This window comes from Megalobrama amblycephala, linkage group LG3 (assembly GCF_018812025.1).
Source record: "Megalobrama amblycephala isolate DHTTF-2021 linkage group LG3, ASM1881202v1, whole genome shotgun sequence".
NCBI lineage: Eukaryota > Metazoa > Chordata > Actinopteri > Cypriniformes > Xenocyprididae > Megalobrama > Megalobrama amblycephala.
Genome location: NC_063046.1, coordinates 56446244 through 56469761, shown reverse-complemented (window position 1 = coordinate 56469761; position 23518 = coordinate 56446244). Strand labels below are relative to the sequence as shown.

Sequence of the window (23518 nt, the reverse complement as noted above, 5' to 3'; positions counted from 1 at the left end):
TAGGTGTGTGTGTGTGTGTGTGTGTGTGAGAAAGAGAGAGAGAGAGCTGATCTAAGGCTTGTTTAAGGTATGTGATTGTGTTTTCTGATGTGTTCATACTCATGAACCGAATGCAGGTGTTCATGTCTGTCTCTCTGCTGAAGTTAAATGGAAAAACATCATGTCTGTGAGCATCTACACTGAAAAAAATCTGGTGTAGAAACTATTTTCACTCAGAAGTTGCCATTAAATTTCACAAAAAATTACAAAGTAACAGCAAGTAACAGTAAAACGTGAAATTTTGAAGTAGAAATATTGAAATAGTATTTTCATGTAAAACATACTCCAATATTCTTTATGTACTTCAAAAATATATATTTTTTTTACAGTGTAGTGTTTCTCCACACCAAAAAAGAAAGATACAGGAAGCAATTTTATATAAAAACCTTAAAAATTTAACCTAAAGAGACACTTTTTAAAAAATTACAAAAACACACAATAAAATACAATTACTAAAATGTTTACTAAAATTATAATGAAAACAGAAAATTGAAATATAAAAAACTACTAATAATAGTATCTAAGTGATACTAAAATAATAATAAAAATAAAAAAAACAGACTTGCAATCCATTTTAGGGTCACAACCCAACAGTTGAAGAACCACTGAAAGTTTCAAGGCAGACATCAAGGAATATCTTACTCAAAGATGACAGAATTGTCATTTTAGGCCAAACCATTTATTTTAATATTTGATTTTCAACAGGCCTTCATTTCATAAGTGAAGGCAGAGATCAGATTCATAGCAAACATTCCTTCCCTCAGCAACTTAAATCATGCCTGATGCAATTCACTGCAGCATTCAACACACACACACACACACACACACACACACACACACACACACACACACACACACGCACACAAACACAGCTTCTAAACTGTGAAAAATCACTCAATGATATATCAAACACATGTGTATAAATCTAACGGCCTGTCAGTTTTTTTTAGCAGATTCTGTGATTTATGTGACACTGCACCTGGACTGCAGCTTCTTCAACTGCATCCGTGCTTAAATATTATTAAAAAAAAGCATTGTATATATATATATATATATATATATATATATATATATATATATATATATATATATACACATATATTACAAACATATATAAACATAATAGGAACAATGAGAGTTTGCTTTAAATGGCTTTTGCCTCTGGATATTAGCTGTGGTTTGTGCATGTCTGAATGAGATGACTCAAGCTGCACCAGCGATCAGACAGGTGGCTTGCGGCCCGGAAAAAAGCAGATCTATTCCCACAAGGGCAGAATTCCACACAACGAAGAGTAGCGCTTCCGAATTGAGCTATCAGATTACTCGGGCAAGAACCTGAGGGCCTCTGCCAGTCACAGAGCACACAACGACAGACAAAGAGAAAATTCAGCCCATAAGCAACGATAACGTGACACAGATGTGGGCAGAAGCAAATCTTATTTGCTATTTAAAAAAAAAAGTTGGATAGTAACCATCAGTTGGATAGTAACGCTGCCCTCAGAATGCGGTTTGTTACGTAAACCCTGGAAAATCTGATCTTAAGCGCTTGACAATAAACAGACAAACAGAAAGACAAAAGCAGCACTATAGAGGATACCAGACCTGACATGCGAGTACATCTAGTCTGAGAAACATGCTGCAGGATTTTCCAACAATTCAATTCAGTTAAATTCTATTCGCTATCCCTGCATGACAAAATTTGAAAGCAATAACAGAAAATATAGAAAACAATAAAATATAATGATGTAAATTTTGTATTGTGGATGGAAAATATAGAAATCAATAAAACATATTGTTTATTTTGTGATAATGCTTGTTTCTAATAATTTGGGCATTATAATCCAACTATTACTATGTACGGAAAGCAGACAGTAAAATGTATTTTATTTAAAAGATATTTGTGCGGCCACCAACATTGGAAGTTCAGCACAGTTTTTTCGGGCACATTTGTGCCATTCCCTGATCTGCATACAATATTTCCATTAGTGAATCAGATGCCTAATCATGCGCAAATAAATCACATGTAAAATGATCATGCGCAAATAAATCATAAATCATGTCAAATAAAGGCTATGGTCAACAGCTGTTCAATCGTTGTTATTGGTCCCTTGAATAATTATTTATTTATTTATTTACTGCTTACCTATTACACCATCTTCATTTTTAGGTTATTCTTGTATGTAAAATGAAATTTTATATGTTCTCTCTCTCTCTCACTCTCCCCCTCTCTGTTTGGATTTTCTTCTTGTCTTCTTTCTAATAGGCTTAACGGGTAAGTGAGATCGAAGGGTTTGAGTTGGTTTCCTCTCTGGAGGTGAGCTTTACCTCCTCTCATCTCTCCACATGTTAATGAGGCTGGAAGACACAGAAGAACAGCTCACGCTACAGGATTCCCCTAACACACTGTTCACTAAGCCTGGATTGACAATATTGATACCTCAACTTTAATTAATCTTCATTTTGTTGAACTGATATCGATTATTATATCCCAAAGACTGATCTTTTTAGGGCTTCACTAAACATCATTTGTAACATGACTACCATCCAGTAATCACAACAAGCTTTGTGCTTTGGTACTTCTGACACGAACAAAAAATTCCAGTTTTCAAAATTTCAAAAAAATGATTGTCCTTTTCACACTCTTTAATGTGGCGTGACAGTATATAACACATTCTGCTGAAAACTACATGACACACTCTACTGAAACTGTGTGAAATTCTACTCTACGTGACACATTTTACTGAAATTCCTCGACACTCTACTGAAATTTAAAGTGACATTCTACTGAAGCTCTACGTGACATTTTGCTGAAACTGTGATAGACTCTGCTAAAACTCTATGCGATACATTCAGCTGAAACTCTGTGAGATTCTACTGAAACTACATGACATCCTACTGAAATTCTTTGTGAAATTCTAATGAAATGCTATGTGATATTTATTGAAACTCTATTGTGGAAGAAATTTTAATTTTAACTTTAATTTTAATTAATCATAACTAACATTTCTTTCCTTACAGGGATAACATTTATATATGCTTTTGATCCTCAAGGTCTCTAACACTTGGGAACAGAATTACTGTGTCTGAAAATAACAAAAGGAGTAATAAAACTAGACAGGTGTAATCGTGTCATCTTTACCATGTATATATATATATATAATAAAAAAATAAAAAAAAAACCTGTTGTACTCTCTTTGTTGGGGGATTTTTCTCTGAAATTGGTCTGAGATTCTCCCGGCCATTATTAAAGCTTATTACATGGCTCTGTGGAATACTTGATTCTGATTGGTCAATCGTGCCATCCAGCGGTATTTTATTCCCCAATAACAACCGCTAAAAACAGATAACAGAGGATCATCCGAGTAACTGAAGTCTGCAGTGCTATACGCTTGCTATGAATGGTTTTTCCTCATGGAAGTTTTGTGTTTGGTGAGCTTATAAAATATTAAAAAGCAGTCAAATCAATATTTTGTGTACAGTTATTTAATTATGTCACCCGGTATCACAGCTGCTGCCATTTTGCGACTTGTTTTGTTCACTGTAATGGATTAAGATAACAAACAGGTACGATTTTAAATCAGTTTCATCTCAGATCAATATCTCTTATCCCCATAATTATTTATGTGGCAAAATGCTGTGTAATATGTGGTATGACTGTACCCGATCACCCTATCAGGGTTTATTCTGCGATAACAACCGGCTGGATGCACATTATCCCTTACATATTGAAGGCATTGTCTGGCGTCTGTCTGATTACTGCTGCGCAGCAGGTTAGTGAAACACTAAAGATCTTAATCCCAAATGTTAGCGTTCATAGGAGGCAAGACGTCGTCCTACTCGAACTAAGTTGTTGCCAATAGAGGATAAATTCTAACTCAAAAAAGTTGTCGCCAGAAGACGTGCTAGAGTTCGTAAATGTCAATTAGGAGACGCTAGTTTAAAATGCTCCTATTATGCTATTTTAAAAGGTTCTTAATTCTGTTTTGGAGGTCTCCTATAATAGGTTTGCATGCATCAAAGTTCAAAAAACGCTTTTCTCATATTATACAATGCACATCACCACATTTTTCAATGATTCTCAAACGACTCGTCCGATGCTTCAGTCTCGCTAAAGCTATCCTTTCCGTGAGCCTGCTCTGCTCTGATTGGCCAGACTTGGTCTCCCGCTTATAGCGCCTATTGGAAACAAACGCTCATTACAATAACTGATTCAGCTCCGGAGGCTTCCTAAAGTTCAGCGATTGTACACACTGTAAAGACAGTTACGACGGCATCGATTTTACCATATCAATCTGAGCGCGAGTCCTATGATGAAATTGGAAGAACTAGTTATTCAACCCAAACCTCCATCGCAAGGACGACTTGAGCAGGACATTTCTTAGCGATACACTACTCAGTCTGACGTACAATATGAGATGTTGCAGTTGTAATTCCTCACCATCAGCATTAACAAGTGTATGTCCATCAACAAACCAATGTGTATATTTCTAATGTATTGCAGTGCACATGTGGGAACTGTATCATTTAACTGTATCAATAACAGTGCTAACGTTAGCCGAGCACTAATGTGAATGACTGATGTAACATTATAGTTTGTAAAACAAATCTTGCTCCATCCTTTATCATTACTCAGAGTTGTAAGAACGACAGACAATCTGCATTACCGGACACAATTTTAGGTAACAGTGAGCCACAGATGATTTGTAGTATTTCAGTAAGACAGTAATAACATGAGTTAGCCGGACACATACACAATATAAAACACAAAACTACGTATTTTGAACACCCAGTACAAAATATGTACATAAATAATTAATCGTACTTACAGGCTGTGATTCTGAGGAGCAAGTTAGTCCAAATAAAGTGGCTATTGTCCTGTCTTTAATGGTGTTTTGTAAATCGCATTTAGACCTCACAGGGATTTGAGAAGCAATCGTAAAAATATTATACTGCTGTTTTATTGTACGTTTTAACCACTGACTCAAGTTCACATCCTTTGGAGGTGTTTACAAAGAGAATTTGCTTTTGCAGTGCAGAAAAAGTGACTTCTCCACATGTATAAAACACGAACCAGCTGCAGCGTTTAAGGGCGGGTCAAAGTATACGTTATTCGCGGGCATTAGGCAAATGTGTTACTTTGTGATGTTGTGACTTTGTGACGATACTGAAATTCTACAACATACTCTAAAACTCTACATATCACATTCTGCTGAAACTCTGTGATACATTCTAGTAAAACTAATATATTACATTACATTACACTGAAACTCAATGTAACATACTATACTGAAATTCCACAACATACTCCAAAACCTTACATAATACATTCTACTGAAACTCTACATGACACTCATGAAACTCTACAACTTACTCTACTAAAAATTGAAAATGACACACTTTACTAAAACACTACAACGTACTGTACCTGACACCATCGACTAAATCTCAATGTAATTCTATTAAATCCTTACGACATTACTAAAACTCTATGACACCCTAATCAAACTCTGTAGAACATCCATTGTAACTCTATCAGACCCTCTACTTAAACATTCTCTATTCAAATTCCCCACACTTAACATGATTATGTGCGTGAGGTTAGAGGTTTGGTGTGGAGAAGAATACCATTGTTCTGCACTAGATGGACACTGTTACTGTTTGTTATCTTGCTGTGTTGCTGAGCAGCTGCTTTAATTTATTTCAGCAGCAGAACCGAGAATACACAGAGGAACAATTACAGACACACTATGCTCTCATCCCGGTCTGTCTGACTCTTCCACTCTGCCGAGGTGTGATGAGTGTCAAGCCGCATGAAATGTTGAGGAAAATGATAGGGAAGACTGGGAAAACAGCAGACAAAAGAGAGAGCAGCACAGCAGGCTTTAATAAGCCAAATCTGCATCAGTGTATCACAAACACAGTGGTGCAGCAGAAGCTAATCCAAAGGTTGCGGGTTCAAACCCCTGAAGGCTTGATTCGCGGACCTGAGGATTTCTAAAGGTATCCTATATCTTATTACCTACATCACTGTGTTCTTGAGTGGAGTGCTTAAACCCAGATTGCTCCAGGGGGTGTTCCCTGTCTTAATTGTACCATGAGACGTTCGTGGGTAAGAAACTAAACAACTAGCACACAGAAACAAAAAACCTTAATACACACAGACTAGGCTCAAAAGATTTGACACACAATATACAGAAGTACAAAAGTGGTTTGAGCTATGCAAGTTTGATTTCACACATTTGCAAAATGTGGAAAATTCATAAGGCACAAACCTACACAACACACATCTAAGATTTGGCACAACCTATACTTTTATAACTCTACAGAGCAAAAACTCATCACAACTGTGTTTGTGTAGTTTGGAAAAAAGTTTGGAATAATTAAGAATTTTTTGATGTTTTTGAAAGAAGTCTCTTGTGCTCACCAAAGTTGCATTTATTTGATTAAAAATACAGTAAAAACAGTAACAATGTGAAATATCACAATTAAAAAAACATCTATACTATATTTTAATATGTAATTTATTTCTGTGATGATGCAAAGCTGAATTTTCAGCATCATTACTCCAATCTTCAGTGTCACATGATCCTTCAGAAATTAGTCTAAAATGCTGATTTGCTGCTCAAGAAACATTTCTAATTTTTGCCAGTTTTCCCTGTTCTCAGGGAACCATGGTTACATACGTAACCTGAGACGTTTTTGCTGCTTAATGTTGTTGTTGTTGTTTTAATAAAAATCATTAAAATAAATATTCCGCAAAGATGCATTAAATTGATCAAAGGAGACAGTAAAGACATATATAATGTTACAAAAGATTCCTATTTCAAATAAATGCTGTTCTTTTTATTAATCAAAGAAACTTGAAAAAAAAATTAATTTAGTAGCAAAAACTGCTTTCAATATTGATAATAATAAGAGCCATTATTAATAATTGATCACTAATAGATCCTTGCCGCTGTCGCCTTTGGCTTGCTTAGTTGGGGACACTTGACATTTGACTTGACATTTAATATTCAACAGTGCTTTGATCTGCCTGCATTGACACTATTCTTTAAGAGCTACCAAAATTACATACCAGTTATCAATGTAAAGCTGCTTTGACACAATCTGCATTGTAAAAAGCGCTATATAAATAAAGGTGACTTGACTTGACTTGACTAATAATAACTGGAATAATTCAGCTTTACCATCACAGGAATAAAATACATTTTAAAATATATATAAAAAAAAATAGAAAATGTTTTTTAGAGTGTAATAATATTTCACAATATTACTGTTTTTACTGCATTTTGGATAAATAAAAAAAAAATGCATCCCTTGTGAGGTTAAGACATTTCTTCCAAAACCATTAAAACATCTTAATTATTATAAACTTCTAACCGTAATATATAAAGCATGTTTCTGGCCTAAACGTGTTTGTGTGTCTCACCTCTGGCTCATGATCTTGTACGCATCAGGTAAATAACAGCGGGTGTTCTCCATCTGCGCGGGGTCGGCATCGCAGATTTTGTCATCAGTTCGACCATAATTTGCACTCTCAATCATGATGACGTCCGTGCCGGGACAGCGCAGCTCAATTGGGTAACTTTCACATGATAACTCCCGCCGAACAACTGCCATGGGCACCGGAGCACGGCTGAATGCTGCAAAAAGTGAGAAGAAACACTCAGTAAAATAAAATGTACAAGATTATATGACAACAGAGTAGCAGTACATGCATTTTAACCTCAGAGATGAAATTAAGAAAACTGAGCAAAAATTAATTGAGAAATCGTTGACACATAAGAATCTGTGACAAAGAAGATCATTGGTCAAAAAGTGCTATTTTTTTTCATACAAAGACACTACCATTTGGCTTACACAAGTCGTTAAGACTACTTTTATGGCGTAATTTTTAAAACGCTTGACAGGCATGGGTCACCATTCACTTTTAGTGTAAGAATATAAGCCACATTCTGCTAAAATTCTCAAAAAAAAAAAAAAAAAGAAAAGAAAATTAGACCATTAGTGAAATATTCTTTTAATTGCTTGATTTTTTTTTTTTTTTTTTGTGAGGCAAAAAAGTATTCTTGATAACAAATAGGCCTATGCATTTATTTACACCCCTAAATATTGACATCACAAAATGTTAGATGTAAATGTAAAGACCGATATGGGTTCGGCCTAACCTATGTAAATCTCATTTGTTTAAAAGACCTCCGAAGAACAGGTGAATCTCAACATAATACTGACTGTTACGTAACAGTCGGGATCATTAATATGTATGACCCCAATATTTGCATATGCCAGCTCATGTTCAAGCATTACACAAGGGCAGGACATCTGGATGTGCACAGCTGAATTATCAGACTAGGTAAGCAAGCAAGGACAATAGCGAAAAATGGCAGATGGAGCAATAATAACTGACATGATTCATGATATTATGATATTTTTAGTGATATTTGTAAATTGTCTTTCTAAATGTTTCGTTAGCATGTTGCTAATGTACTGTTAAATGTGGTTAAAGTTACCATCAATTATTACTGTATTCACGGAGACAAGAGAGCCGTCGCTATTTACATTTTTAAACACTTGAAGTCTGTATAATTCATAAACACAACTTCATTCTTTATAAATCTCTCCAACAGTGTAGCATTAGCCCGTTAGCCATGGAGCATAGCCTCAAACTCATTCAGAATCAAACGTAAACATCCAAATAAATACTATACTCACATGATCCGACGCATGCATGCAGTATGCATGACGGACATTGTGTAAAGATCCATTTGAGGGTTATATTAGCCGTGTGAACTTTGTTTATGCACTGTTTTATAGTTGCAAGCTCGGGGGCGGGGAGTGCGAGGATTTAAAGGGGCCGCAGCCTGAATTGCCGCATATTTAATGATGCCCCAAAATAGGCAGTTAAAAAAATGAATTAAAAAAAAATCTATGGGGTATTTTGAGCTGAAACGTCACAGACACATTCAGGGGACACCTTAGACTTATATTACATCTTGTGAAAAAACATTCTAGGGCACCTTTAATAGATAACAATCAAAAAAATGTTCTACACAACTCTCGATATAGTTTCACTTAAATGTGTTAAGATATAAACAGACATGAAGTTCGGTTGCATGAACAACTCTCACAGACGAGTGACACGCAAGTTGCGCAAACGCCAAGTGAAATCAGGGCTGCGTTCAGTCCCAACAAAACGTTGCAAAACATTTCTTAAAAGGAAACGTTGGTGCGTTGAACCAAAGCCACTGGAAGTCAACCCTGCAACCTTTAGCCCAAAAACATAACGGCTAATGCTAACGCTCCGTCCCTGGCGGTACGCAGGGAAAGAAAACCAAAGGCTGATTTTTGAATGGATGTCAATGGATAACAGGCTTCACTATGCTGATTAAACAGCTTTTGTGGGGAAATAGCTAATTATTTAATTAATGGACAGCCTGTTTGCTAATCTTCAACATGTTTTACATTAAACAATACTTTCATTAGAAACTATATACTGTAGATTTTAGCTTGATAAAAATGTATTTTTTAAGAGAAGGCAGACCAGGGAATGTTGCGACTGATGTCACTGCCATTACACGATAGGCTGAGAGGTGCCGCACATGATTAAGTTAGCCGTTACGCTTTCTCCAATGGTAAGAGATACAGACCCTCTCATCTCCCTATAATAATACGATCTCTGGTTGAACACCCTGTTCTGATGACGAAAGAGTTGCAACTATGGCAGCTGAGAAGGCCATTCTTTGTGTTCTTTTTGAAGAATTTTTGAAGCCTGATGAAATCGGTATAAATACGTGTTTAATACTGCAAAATACACTCGATGTTAGTCACTGCCCTTGCCGTCCAGAATAAAAGAGAACATCCCAATCGAGTGAAGGGATGATTTAGGAAACTGTGGTTCCTAATTATTGTGATCCAACATTTGCCTTTATGTTTATGAAAGTTTATGAAAGTATCACTCCACAATACAATAGCAAAATATATAAGTATAGTATTTTTATGTTACATTAATCAGTGTCTAGCACACCTTGATAAGGAAAGGATATGGACCAGAAGACAATGCAATTACTAAATGATATTTAGACAGACTTAAAGAAGTTCCAGATCTATACTTGTGCTCTTAATATTTAAGTTATTTTGCCATTAATGTAAATAATCATGTGCTAACAATATACTTGCTCTTGTGAATTTATTTTAATGTTAATTACATTTACGAGCTGTTTCTTCAATATCGCGTGGTTTACATGCATGTTGATGCTGATTGGGCTTACATTTTTGACACACCCACCAAACAAGAGGAAAAAGGTGCGTTCACGCGGCCTCCTAATTCCTGTAGTTACGAGATTCTAGCTTGTAAAAAGCGTTCACGTCCTCGTAGAGCTTGTAAGCTGGGAGTTTTCTGAAAGCTACCACGTGGCCGCTGTACCACCTGACCGATGTAGATTCATTTAGAAGTTGACAGTGGTGCCATGGAAACGCATAATTAGCAGTCCAAGGACCAAAGGACATGAACAGCTCCGAATATAACGTCACGTGTTGTCATTTCAAGATTCCGGTAAATACGAGGTGGCGTGAACGCAGCAAAAGTATCTCAAACCCGTTGCATACCGTTTCCAGGAAACATGTTGTTCAACCCGGAAACCGTTGAAAAACGTTGCGCACTCGTTTGAGCTTGAACGTGGCCCAGAACACACAAACACATGAAAATGAGTGCTGTACCTGCAGGCGACGAGGACATTGTGAATAAAAAAGGACGTGTCAGCTCGTCAATGTGGCAGTTACACGGTTTCCTTTCGTCTTACAGTACCTACTTAAAATTTCGTCGGTATAAAATGTCGGTATAAACAGCTGAACAGTGTTTTCAACCACACAGTATCTTTATTTCTGTGTTACAAATATTCAAATGATCACAGAAGTACTGAGATAAAAGTTAATAGCTCAGATATAAACTAACACCTATGTTATCGATCAAAACAACAGAAACTTGGCGCTGAAAACGACGCATTTATCGATTAACGTTACATTGTTTCACCACCAGGTGGCGACAAGTGACTGTTCGAAAATGTATTTGACGTTCAATCTTCATTTAACAGATTCTTTCAAATACACTGATTCATCCAGTAATGAAAAAACGAGTATTTATGAGAGTCATTGAATCATACATCCAAACAATTAAAAAAAAATAAATAATTCAAATTTTAAAAATAGACTGCATCAATTAATATTTTGTCAGATCCTCTAGTAAATTACATCATTTCATTTAGTTGTCATTCAGAATCATGATCTTAGTTTGACAAAACAAAAAATTCTCTCAATTTATCCAGAATTCTGCAGCTCTAAGTTTCATTGACACTTCTTTATCTTATCTTCATATAAAATATAAGAAAGATTTGTTTACATTTTATTTATTTTGTTTTGTTTTGAAATTAATTGTTGTTTTCCTTAATTAGAAATGCATTGGTTAAATTCAAACTGGTCTTTAAAATAAAAAAAATAAAAAAATATTTTCAATAAGTATCGATACCGAACAATATGAAACAGCACTAATCTGTACCTGATAGCTATATATTGAATTGAATCAAATGTAATTGAATCTGAATTGAATCACACACTTGTGAACCAAAATCGAATCGAATCATGAAATTTGTGTCAATGCAGCCCTAGTTTTTTTTGTGTGGAAATCCTGCATGGCACAACAGTTTAGTGACTTCATCCTCAAGTCTTTTCCTATATTTCTGGATTAAGTGGCAGAAAATATAGGTTAGGCCTACAACAGGATCTGAGATCATTTCTCTGCTCTAAATCTTTAGATCAGTCTTTAGTCCTGGCTGATGGACTAAAGCTCAGCTTGTCTTTAGCTACCCCATGGGTTTATCTTTGGGACAGTAAAACCTTGATTATGTGGTCACCGAAGTGTGGATTTGCTCTGGACGACTGTCATGTGAGGCTCCTGGCAGAGACGGCAACATTTTGATTTAAAGTCTCAGGACATTTGATGGATTCCACAAGTATGTCTGATATTCCCTGAATCTAAGTGAGAGAACAAAATAAACAAATAAATAATATTAAATCACCATAGTGGTCACCATATTGTAGGCTAAATAAAAGTGTGTGTATGCCTGTATATTTACAATTCACCAACATGAATAAGAATAGACTGGATTCAAAAACTTTGTGAACAAGAAGCTCATCAAAGAGGTTTCCTCACTTCTTCATCTCATTATGCAATAACATGAAATAACTGTGGAAATAAGTCACATTTGGGTCCTGAAGCAAAAAGCAGTTATAAACCAGGGTGGCATCAAAACCTGATCTCCACAGTTAAAGCTCTGACACACACCTCCACAATTCACTGCCCACCGCGCACCATTGGGTTTGATTTTAATTGGCTTCCAGCTTCCGTACTGCACCTTCTGTGTGAATCTCTGCGTTTAAGCGGAGTGAGATTGTTGTCACACTCGTGTGAACAAACACTTGCCCGGCGATAACAGATCATTAACCATGAGACGGGACGCAGAGGAGTTCTCACACACACTTACGCTTTTCCTATCCTGTTTACTTTCACTTCACAAGACACATACAGCTGCATTTCAATATCCAGTAGAGACAGACAGACAGAGACAGTGTTCGATCTGATGATAAAACAGACAAAAAAATCCAGACTTATATGGAAGGAGTGACCCAAGTAATATATACACTGCCCTCCAAAAGTTTGGAAACACCCCTGGCAAAGTGTGGTTTTGGACGATATCAGCATAAATCCTTATTCTTTTGGTGCAAATACATACAACTTGACATTATCATTGAAGACCAGCAATAATAATTTTTTGATTATATATTAATGGCAATATATACATGTCAAAGTCAGACATGACTCTTTGCCAGCTGTGATGCCTGGTTACTGGTTTAAACTTGGCCCAGGTTTGTACAAGATTTTTGGGTCAGCACACCTTAATAGTTTCAACAATTAATTGCCAATTAAGTTTAGAATACAATGAACCAATTAGAACCCATGTATATATTTAGGTCAGATAACTGCTAATGGTGGATATTTTGATGAATCTAAAATGTAAGTTTGTTCTATGTGTTTATGTAATAAATATATTTTCATAGTTTGTGTTGTCCCTTATCAGTGCAAAATTATCACAAATTAATATTGTTCAAAACCCCACCTTTCTAGGGCGTTTCCAAACTTTTGGAGGGCAGTGTATATAGGTTATAATATTTAAACCACCCAGATCAAACTAGCAATTACTCTAACAACCTAAACTTTTTTTTTTTTTTTTTTATATATATGTAACAAAGTACAATATGTACAGACATAGATTTTATATCGTCTGCTATTTTGTCTGTTTTTGCTCCACCAAAGAGGATAGTTCCAAATAAAGCCATATCTGAACCGTTGTGTTTTGATCGTGTATAGATTCAGTGTTTTTGAACAAATCGTTTGAATGAATGATTCAATGACTCATTCATAAAGAGAGTCACATGTTTCATTCCTGAAAAAATCTGCATTTTTAAACAAATGGGTTAAATGGGTTCATTGACTCATGGTTTAAAGGCATTTGTTTGGTGTATTCTCTACATTATGGAAACCAAATGTCCCCAAAATATCCTTGCTTTTCTGAGCTTTATAATGGTTGTGAAGGGGGGCCACATTTTGAAGCAAAAAAAATAAAAATTGCATCCATCTATAATAAAAGTAATCCATATGGCTCCAGTGGGTAAATAAAGGCCTTCTGAAGTGAAGCAATGGGTTTTTGTAAGAAAAATAACCACATTTAAAACTTTATTAACTGTAATAACTAGCTTTTGGCAGACATACGCTTCGATTTGCAGCAGAAGAGCAACCTCTGACCCGACGCATAGCGCAATGATGAACGTGGAAGTGCAGAGGAGCAAATAACACTGGTCATGAATTAGAAGTCTAAACGAGAAATTTTAAACAGAAATGTTAGAGGATTTTGAAATAAGAGAAAAGGAGCTTGAATGGTGAGAGGCGTCTAAGTTTATGATACTCCTACATCCTGCGTCATACTTTGCATCAGGGGGTTACCATTTGGTGCAAGTCGACTTGCACAGTATACATACGGTCGTCTGCCGGAAGCTAGTTATTTGAATTTATAAAGTTGTACATATAGATATTTTTTCTTACAAAAATGCTTTGCCCCACTTCAAAAGGCCTTTATTAACCCCCTGGAGCCATATAGATTACTTTGATTATGGATGGGTGAATTGTGTTCGTCTGAAAGAAGATAGTCATATACACCTAGGATCGCTTGAGGGTGAGTAAATCATGGGATAATTTTCATTTTTGGGTGAACTATCCCTTTATAAAGCATACAGGTTATTGTAGGAGGGGGGGGGGGGGGTGGGGGGGGTAGAATATAGTTTGTACAGTATAAAAACCATTACATGTCCCCATAAAAAAATGGAAACCCAACTGTATGTGTGTGTGTGTGTGTGTGAGAAAGAGAGAGAGAGAGTCTCATGTAAAGACTGTGTGCTTGTGGTCCTTTTCTCTCCTCTTCCACACCCTGACACCTGGCCAGCTCTGACATTTAAAAGTCATCATTAACATCAAAACACAAGCCCAGGGGGCTCTCTCTCTCACACACACACACGCACACACACACACACATTCCAAGGGGCCTGGTCAACGTAATCTCACAAAAGAGAGAAAATCTGCCTAATACACAGGTCAGAAACATCAGGGTAATGGATTAACCATGCTGTGTGTGTGTGTGTTGACAGATGGTCTTCAGCAGTCTGATAACACTGTTTAAAGAGTCTCTCTCCATTGTCTTGTGACTCATGAGTGACAGACCAAGACAATGAAGCTCTTACCATTTTTTTTTTACCTTTACACACAGTAACACATGGAGAACTCAACCTGACATTACACACCGTAACAAAACATTCACATAAACCCCTCTTTTTTACACTGTCATTGTTATGTTGAGTTTAGAGGATAGATTATATGGCTCCATGTAAAAACAACAGGCTACAGTCTCAATCATAGAATAACATTAAAACAATAATACCGCACAAGAAAGAGCGTAACAGAATGTCATTAGCCCAAACGAGTATGTAAAAAAGTAAGGAACTTCTGTGTGAAACGACTTTGTTACGATTTAATCACGAGTTCAAAAGATGCCTCCATTAAATATACAAAAATGCCATGTTAGAAATAGCAATGGGCTTGTTTCTGATATTGCTTTTATGCAACAGTTCAATAAACTTAAAACTGAGTAACTTAAATTTTATATCGTCTGCTATTTTGTCTGTTTTTGCTCCACCAAAGAGAATAGTTAGCCATATATAAACCGTTGTGTTTTGATCGTGAATAGATTCAGTGTTTTTGAACAAATCGTTTGAATGAATGATTCAATGACTCATTCATAAAGAGAGTCACATGTTTCATTCCTGAAAAAAATCCACATTTTCAAACAAATGGGTTAAATGGGTTCATTGACTCATGGTTCAAAGGCATTTGTTTGCCGCCACCTACTGGCGTAACCATTTAAACTGCAGAAATAGTATTTATTTTTATTGTATATTGTTATGTTAATTTCCTATTTAATCTATCTCATTTACAGTTTTGTTGGATAACGACTTAGGTTAGTTCTCTTAGTGGAAATAGGTCACTTAATAAATTAAAGTATTAAATAACGTTTTCATTAAAATTGTGTTAAACTCCAATGAGTTTTGTCAGTTCAGTTCATGATTACTGCATTTGTGTGTGTGTGTGTGTGTGTGTGTGTGTGTGTGTGTGTGTGTGTGTGTGTGTGTGTGAGTGCGTGTTTTTGTGACATATTAGGACACAAATGTGTATAATGACATGAGTATGACCGGTATTACAAGAAGGGGTGACTTATGAGGACATTACCCCATATCCCCACTTTTCAGAAGGCTTATAAATCATACAGAATGAGTTTTTGTGAGAAAGTAAAAGTGTGCAGTTTTCTGTCATGGTTAGGTTTAGGGGTAGGGGTAGTGTAGGGGGATAGAAAATACAGTTTGTACAGTATAAAAACCATTACGCCTATGGAATGTCCCCATATTTCACAAAAACTAACGTATGTGTTTGTGTAAAAGTCTCATGAAAGATAAAGAACGGCCTGAGATTTGAATGTGGCTCAATGGAGGATTTGGCTTTCTGAGCCTCCATGCAGCGCATAACCGGAGAAATGTATATTTATACTAGAAATTTCAATGACATAACTTTTTATGCTATTACATAGTACTCCATGACTTTTTAGACCTTTAAAAAGTCTTAAAAGTCCCTCTGTGTTTGTGTTCTTGTTTTTCTTGACTTTTCTTAAAGTAGGCTAGCTTATGTTGAGCAGTGAAGCCAGATACTAATTACTGTTGTTTACTTTTCTTTCTTTCTTACAATTGATTCTTTTACTGAAGCACTAAATAAGCATTGACAGAAAGAGCAAATGAATACCATAACTTGGACACACTGTGCGTCTGTGTAGAACTGAGGCTGTCGGTTAGTGTTTGCTTGTTTGCAGGTGGCAAACACACAGTCCTGCGAGTCGTGAGCGATGGCGTCAAATGGTTTGACCAGCTCAGTCAATTAGCTTCAGTCAGCACAATAAACGTCTCCACCTGTGTCCATGTGCATCACTGTTTCTCTTTCACTCTCAGAGCTACACACTGATTCTCACAAGCGCTCTTTAACTGCAACAAGGATCTTTGATTTATTAGAGATGTATGAGCACGATTCTGTTCTGCCTTTCCAAAAATTTAAAGATATAAAGCTGAAGCCTGGAAAACAGCTCAAAACATTGCCCAACTTTTACTTAAAAAAAAAAAAAACACAAAAATATTGTGAAATATTATTAAATAACCATGTTCTATTGTAATATAGACTAAAATGTAATTTATTCATGTGATGCAAAGCTGGATTTTTAGCATCATTACTCCAGTCTTCAGTGTCACATGGTCCTTCAGAAATCATTCTGATATGCTGATTTGCTGCTCAAGAAATATTTCCTTTAAATATCAATGTTGAAAATTGCGCCGCTTCATATTTTTGTCGAAACTATGATACTTTTTTTTTTTTCTTTGATGAATAGAAAGAACAGCAAGAATTTCTTTAAGATAGAAATCTTTTGTAATATTATCAATGTCTTCTAATCAATCACTTCTAATCAATTAAATGTCCTACTGAATGTTGTTGTTGTTTGGTTCAGATATACCCTTTGTTATGGGGAAAAAACGTCCCCACAAAGATGGCAATATCCGAAATCCTTTTTGGTCCCCATGAGGAAACAGCTTATAAATCATACTAAGTGATGCTTTTTGAAAATATAAAAATGCTGAAAATTCTCTGAGATGGGTAGGTTAGGGGAAGGGTTAGAGTTAGTGGATAGAATAGACACTGTGTACAGTATAAAAATCATTATGTATGGAAAGTCCCCATTAAAAATGTAATGTGTGTGTGTGTGTGTGTGTGTGTGTGTGTGTGTGTGTGTGTGTGTGTGTGTGTGTGTGTGTGTGTGTGTGTGTGTGTGTGTGTGTGTGTGTGTGTGTGTGTGTGAAAGAGAGAGAAAATACTGATTTTGACAATGTGAACAACACTTTAATGAACATGAATTTCATTACATCTAAGTTCATTTAGAAATGTGCTTTGTATGTCATTATGTTAAATCTAAATGAGCATGTAGAGTGTGTTTGTGCTGACAGTAGAGACGGCCATGAGATTCAAATGAATAAACATTGAGATGATGCGCTTAGTAAAAGGAAAGATTTCTGTCTGATGAAATGGTGTGTAACCTGCTGAAAGGATCGCTTCACCGGCAGAAGATTTATGTGCTAAACATACATTCCTAACTCTTAAATATGATTCCACATAAATGAGCCGAGTACATGTGTAAGTGAAAATCAGGCTGTAAATCCATCAAGCAGAACTAGATTCTGTGAAGATGTGAGCGTTGCTTGCCTGTGCAAAACTCTGATGATCCAGTGTGTTGAAAGGCTGCCAGGGTGTTGTCATGCATTCAGAGAGAAGTCTGGGTAGTTGCTATTAGGGCACACCTAAGGTGTTCTGGGTAGTAACGGCACACTTTGATATTCTTGTGCAGGACAAGTTACATGTAAGTTTGTCAACAGCTTTGCCACACCTACCATTACATCACAAAAACCCTCTCCTCTTAATTTTATTTTTATATTTAAACAATATTTAACCCTTAAATGCATGACTGTTTCGCCAATCATTCTTACATATTCGGGTCTTTATCGACCCGGATCTATATCTAACACAGAAGGATCTCTACCTGTCGCAATACTCTAATATCAGAGGAGTTTTATATTAACAATTACAGAAGAATAAAATAAAGCATATTTTGTTACCTTTTGGAGCTTGAAAGGTCTCAGTTTGAGCAGATGCACTTATTCCATCATCTAAGATTTAATTATTGTTGTGAAGAAAAAATATACATACACTCATACACACCTCGGGTCGTTAGCGACCCTATACAATTTTTACAAAAAATTAATACAAAAATAGGCACTCTTTTATAATTTTATGATTTTTTTTTCTTGTTATATTCTTTATAATGAATTGATTGAGGAATACCAAGAAGGTTAATGTCTAACTTTAAAAAATGAACGAGGAGGAGGGTAGTGAATGATGTCCCGGGTCACTAAAGACCCGAGGTGTGCATTTAAGGGTTAAACTTTTTGTTTTCAAAGAATTACTGTAAAACTGTACTGTACTGTAAAACAAATACTGTAAAACAATACTATTATGAATAGAAAGTTCAAAAGAAAAGTATTTATTTAAAATATAAATCTTTTCTAACATTATAAATGTTTTTACTGTCACTTTTGAGCAATGCTATGGAGTCAAATTAATGCCTTAAAGTTTTGCACAAAAATAAAGTGGTCCCACTTTATATTAAGTGGCCTTAACTACTATGTACTTACATCAAAAAATATGTACAATGTACTTATTGGGTTCATAATGAATTGCAAAACACTTTTGCTGATATTGAGGTGGATATGGGTAAGGTTAGGGAAAGCTTTGGTCGTATGGGTAGGTTTAAGGGTAGGGGTAAGGGTTAAGGGATGGGTCAACAGTGTAATTATGAATGTAATTACAGAAATTAATTACAGATGTAATTACATGCAGGTGTTTTTAAAATATAAGTACAATGTAAAAACATGTATGTACACAATAAGTGCATTGTATCAAATGATTAATTAAAATGTAAGTACATAGTAGTTAAGGCCACTTAATATAAAGTGGGTCCAATAAAGTTTTACAAAACAAAAAAAAGAATTGAGCAATAAAAAAAATGTTTTGCAAACAAAAATAAAGAATTGCAAAGGAAAAATAAAGTATTGAGCAGAAAAAAATAAGTTTTGCAAACAAAAATAATAAATTGCAAAATAAAATAACGTAGTGCAAAAATAAATATATATATATTTTTCATGCTCAAACCTACTAAATCATTTGCAACGCTCATTTTATTCTGCGTTTCAGTCAAGCGTGCGCTCACGATACTGGTTTTCTTTTGCGCTGCACTTTTCTGTGCGGATCTCTTTATGGCACTGGTTTGACGTGGGGGTGGAGTCAAGAAACGGGGGCACGCCCCCGCGAAACACGTCATCGACAGGAGACGCAGATCGGAACAGAACAGATCAAGCATAGAGACAGAGTGCATTTATTATAATCTGAAAACCACGCCCACCGGGGGAAACAATCCAACCGTCTCCAGGCTCTTGTCTTTTCTGACTTTTCTGAGCGTTGCAAATGATTTAGTAGGTTTGAGCATTAAAAATATGTGGCAAAGATAAAATAGGATTACAGCTGTCATTGATTTTTGTAATTGATTTTTTTTTTTTTTTTGCACTACTTTATTTTATTTTGCAATTTATTATTTTTGTTTGCAAAACGTATTTTTTTCCACTCAATACTTTATTTTTCCTTTGCAATTCTTTATTTTTGTTTGCAAAACATTTTTTTATTGCTCAATTCTTTTTTGTGTTTTGCAAAACTTTATTTTTGTGCAAAACTTTAAGGCATTAATTTGACTCCATACAATGCTTTCTTAAATGAAACCCCCGAAAAACTTCCTAAAAATAAGTTTTGCTTTTGTTAACCTAATATCTTACACCACCATTAGGCTCAGTTTTTAAATTAATACTTATAAATTCAGCCTTAAATAGCTTGAAAGGGTCAGTAAAGACTTTTATAATGTTAAAAAAATTCTAAATAAATGCTGTTCTTTTGAACTTTCTATTTATCAAATATTCCTGAAAAACAAAATTCAGTTTTCGACAAAAATATGAAGCAGCAAGTATTTTCAACATTGATAATAAGAAGTAACGCTTTACAATAAGGTTCATTTGTCAACATTATTTAATCTAATTTGAAGTAACCATGAGCAATACATTTGTCACTGTATTTGTTAATCATTATTAACGTTAGTTAATAAAAATGCAGCAGTTCATTGTTTGTTCATGTTAGTTAACAGCGCATTGACTAATGTTAAAGGTGCCATCGAACCCTCAAAATGGATCTTTACAAAGTGTTCGTCATGCAGTATGTCTAATCGCGTAAGTATGGTATTTATTTGGATGTTTACATTTGATTCTGAATGAGTTTGATAGTGCTCCATGGCTAACGGCTAATGCTACACTGTTGGAGAGATTTATAAAGAATGAAGTTGTGTTTACGCATTATACAGACTGCAAGTGTTTAAAAATGAAAATAGCGACGGCTCTTGTCTCCGTGAATACAGTAAGAAATGATGGTAACTTTAACCACATTTAACAGTACATTAGCAACATGCTAACGAAACATTTAGAAAGACAATTTACAAATATCACTAAAAATATCATGTTATCATGGATCATGTCAGTTATTATTGTTCCATCTGCCATTTTTCGCTATTGTCCTTGCTTGCTTACCTAGTCTGATGATTCGGCTGTGCACATCCAGACGTTAATACTGGCTGCCCTTGTCTAATGCCTTTCATAATGTTGGGAACATGGGCTGGCATATGCAAATATTGGGGGCGTACATATTAATGATCCCGACTGTTACGTAACAGTCGGTGTTATGTTGAGATTCGCCTGTTCTTCGGAGGTCTTTTAAACAAATCAGATTTACATAAGAAGGAGGAAACAATGGAGTTTGAGACTCACTGTATGTCATTTCCATGTACTGAACTCTTGTTATTCAACTATGCCGAGGTAAATTCAATTTTCAATTCGATGGCACCTTTAACAAATACAACTCTTGATTTTAATAATGTATTAGTAAATTTTGAAATTAACATTAGCTAAGATTGATAAATGTTGTAGAAGTGCAGTTCATCATTAGTTAATGTTAACTAATGAACCTTATTGTAAAATGTTACCAAGAAAGGTTTCTTAAACAGCAAATCAGAATATTAAAATGATTTTTGAAGGATCATGTGATACTGAAGACACTGGAGTAACGATGCTGAAAATTCAGCTTTGATCACAGGAATAAATTACACTTTAAAATATATTCAAATAGAAAACAGTTATTTTAAATTGTAATAATATTTCACAATATTACTCTTTTTACTGTATTTTGATCAAATAAATGCAACCTTGGTGAGCAGAAGAGACTTTCAAAAACATTTGAAAAATGAAAACCTGTTTATTTCTGTGATTTTGGACAAAAGACTAATCTTGAATTTTCCTGATTTCACCCAATAGTGATGCTCGGCACGCAGTAATAATCTCATATGTCTGGCACTGAGCATCACAGCAACATTGTTCAACAGCGTGTACGATCTCTGAACGCTCAGGGCTCATATCTGCCAATGCACTGTTTAGCAATTTCCCCTTCTTTCTTCCTGTGCAGTTGCCCTCACATCCTCCCTCTCTCCCTCTCTCTCTGCCCTTTGCAAATCCCTTTTGCCACCATATTACTGCAGGAATGCTGTCAAGTAAAACACACACACACACACTCATGTAATGCTCAGAGGCTGTTGTGATTTTAACGGCTCTTGACAAAACAGAGGGTTTAATTGAGGTCAAACAAACAACAGGAAAAGATGTTTTTTTCCAAGAGCTGCCGGACAAATAGAAAGAAAGTGAGAGTGAGCTTCATTCTTTACACACAGACTTACAACGGAAGCACCAGAAGTGAGTCAAATTAAGCCTCAGACACTAATTATGCCACACTGAAGCATATCGGCTAACCACAAAAGCTTATAAACTTGCATATAATACTGTTTGCAGTAAGAGCACTTACTTAACTCTGTCTTAAAGCCACACACACAAATGATTGTTTTGACTGAGAATGGCATGGCATTTATTTATTTGTCAATAAATAGAATGCACACATATGTCTATTGTGCCATGTTTGCTGGCTGCACACAAATATAGTGCGATTAGTGTACCATTTACAAACACAAGACTCTGCTTACATACGTACGTACGTACATATATACATGCGTACAAACTGAATTTTATCTGAAAGCTGAATTTTTAAATAAAACTAATAAAAATGACAAAAGCACAACTAACTTACTAAATAATATATTCTATAAATTAGAGATGCAATCGGCCATCGACCAAACTGCCGTGTGGAAAGACGAGTTCAGACTGCAACTCATACATACTTTGTGTGAAAAAAAAAAAAAAATCACTCTTATGTTAAATTTTAACGCATTAACAGTTTAAAAATAGTGACGAATCACCCGTAGTTCAAGCCAGGGTTGCCAGGCTTTTCGTGTTTTTTTTTTTCCTACATCAAATATTATTTGTAGCGCCTCCCATCCAATAATCCAATAATAAACCACACGTACATTTTCTTACGTTTTCATACACACAAAAACGTACACCATTGACGTATTTATAGCACTCAAACGTAAAAATGCTTACGTATTAACACCCCAAAAAATGTAAATCATCTAACGTAAAGTGTGAATGTATATGAATTCCCATGTATTAATATTACAATCGTGGCTTTAATGATTTAAATCTGTTGTATTCAATTGTCATATCAATACATGTTTTTAGTTTAATTTATTGAAAGCAGTTTACTCATCAACTTAACAGGAAATAACATTTCTGTTCGTGCTGCAAACTCGTTTCAGAGGATTACATAATGTTAAACGAGACTACACTTTAAACTTTAAAATGAATAAAATTGATTTAATTGTGTAACCATTTTGTAACATTTAGTTTGTTTGCTGTGCGATTTTCTCCTATGCAGTGACTGACAATTCAACCATAACATACGTAACAAAAAATACGACTTTAAAAAAAATTACGACTTTATTCAGCATTGTATTCTCTTCCGGAATCCTTTCCATTGAATTGATTCCATTGAATCCTTTCATCTGTCGGTGTTGGTAATGCACTTTTACGTCGTTGTTTTTGGCAATACCAAAATTCAAACAATGTAGAATAGCTTGAATACAGCGTGCGTCTCCCTCAGACTGTAAACGAAGCTCGGGCGCACCGGATAACATGTCAGCAG

General features: G+C 35.4%; 1 protein-coding gene across 8 annotated transcripts in view; it reads right to left on the bottom strand.

The window, feature by feature from the left end:
• Window positions 1-23518, bottom strand: part of LOC125265745 (adhesion G protein-coupled receptor L3-like) — a 391922-nt gene that overhangs the window by 237498 nt on the left and 130906 nt on the right. For all 8 annotated transcript variants that reach the window (XM_048186153.1, XM_048186154.1, XM_048186155.1 and 5 more), the window contains exon 4: window positions 7469-7682. In XM_048186153.1, coding sequence (XP_048042110.1) covers window positions 7469-7682 — 214 coding nt within the window. The remainder of the gene's footprint in view (window positions 1-7468; window positions 7683-23518) is intronic.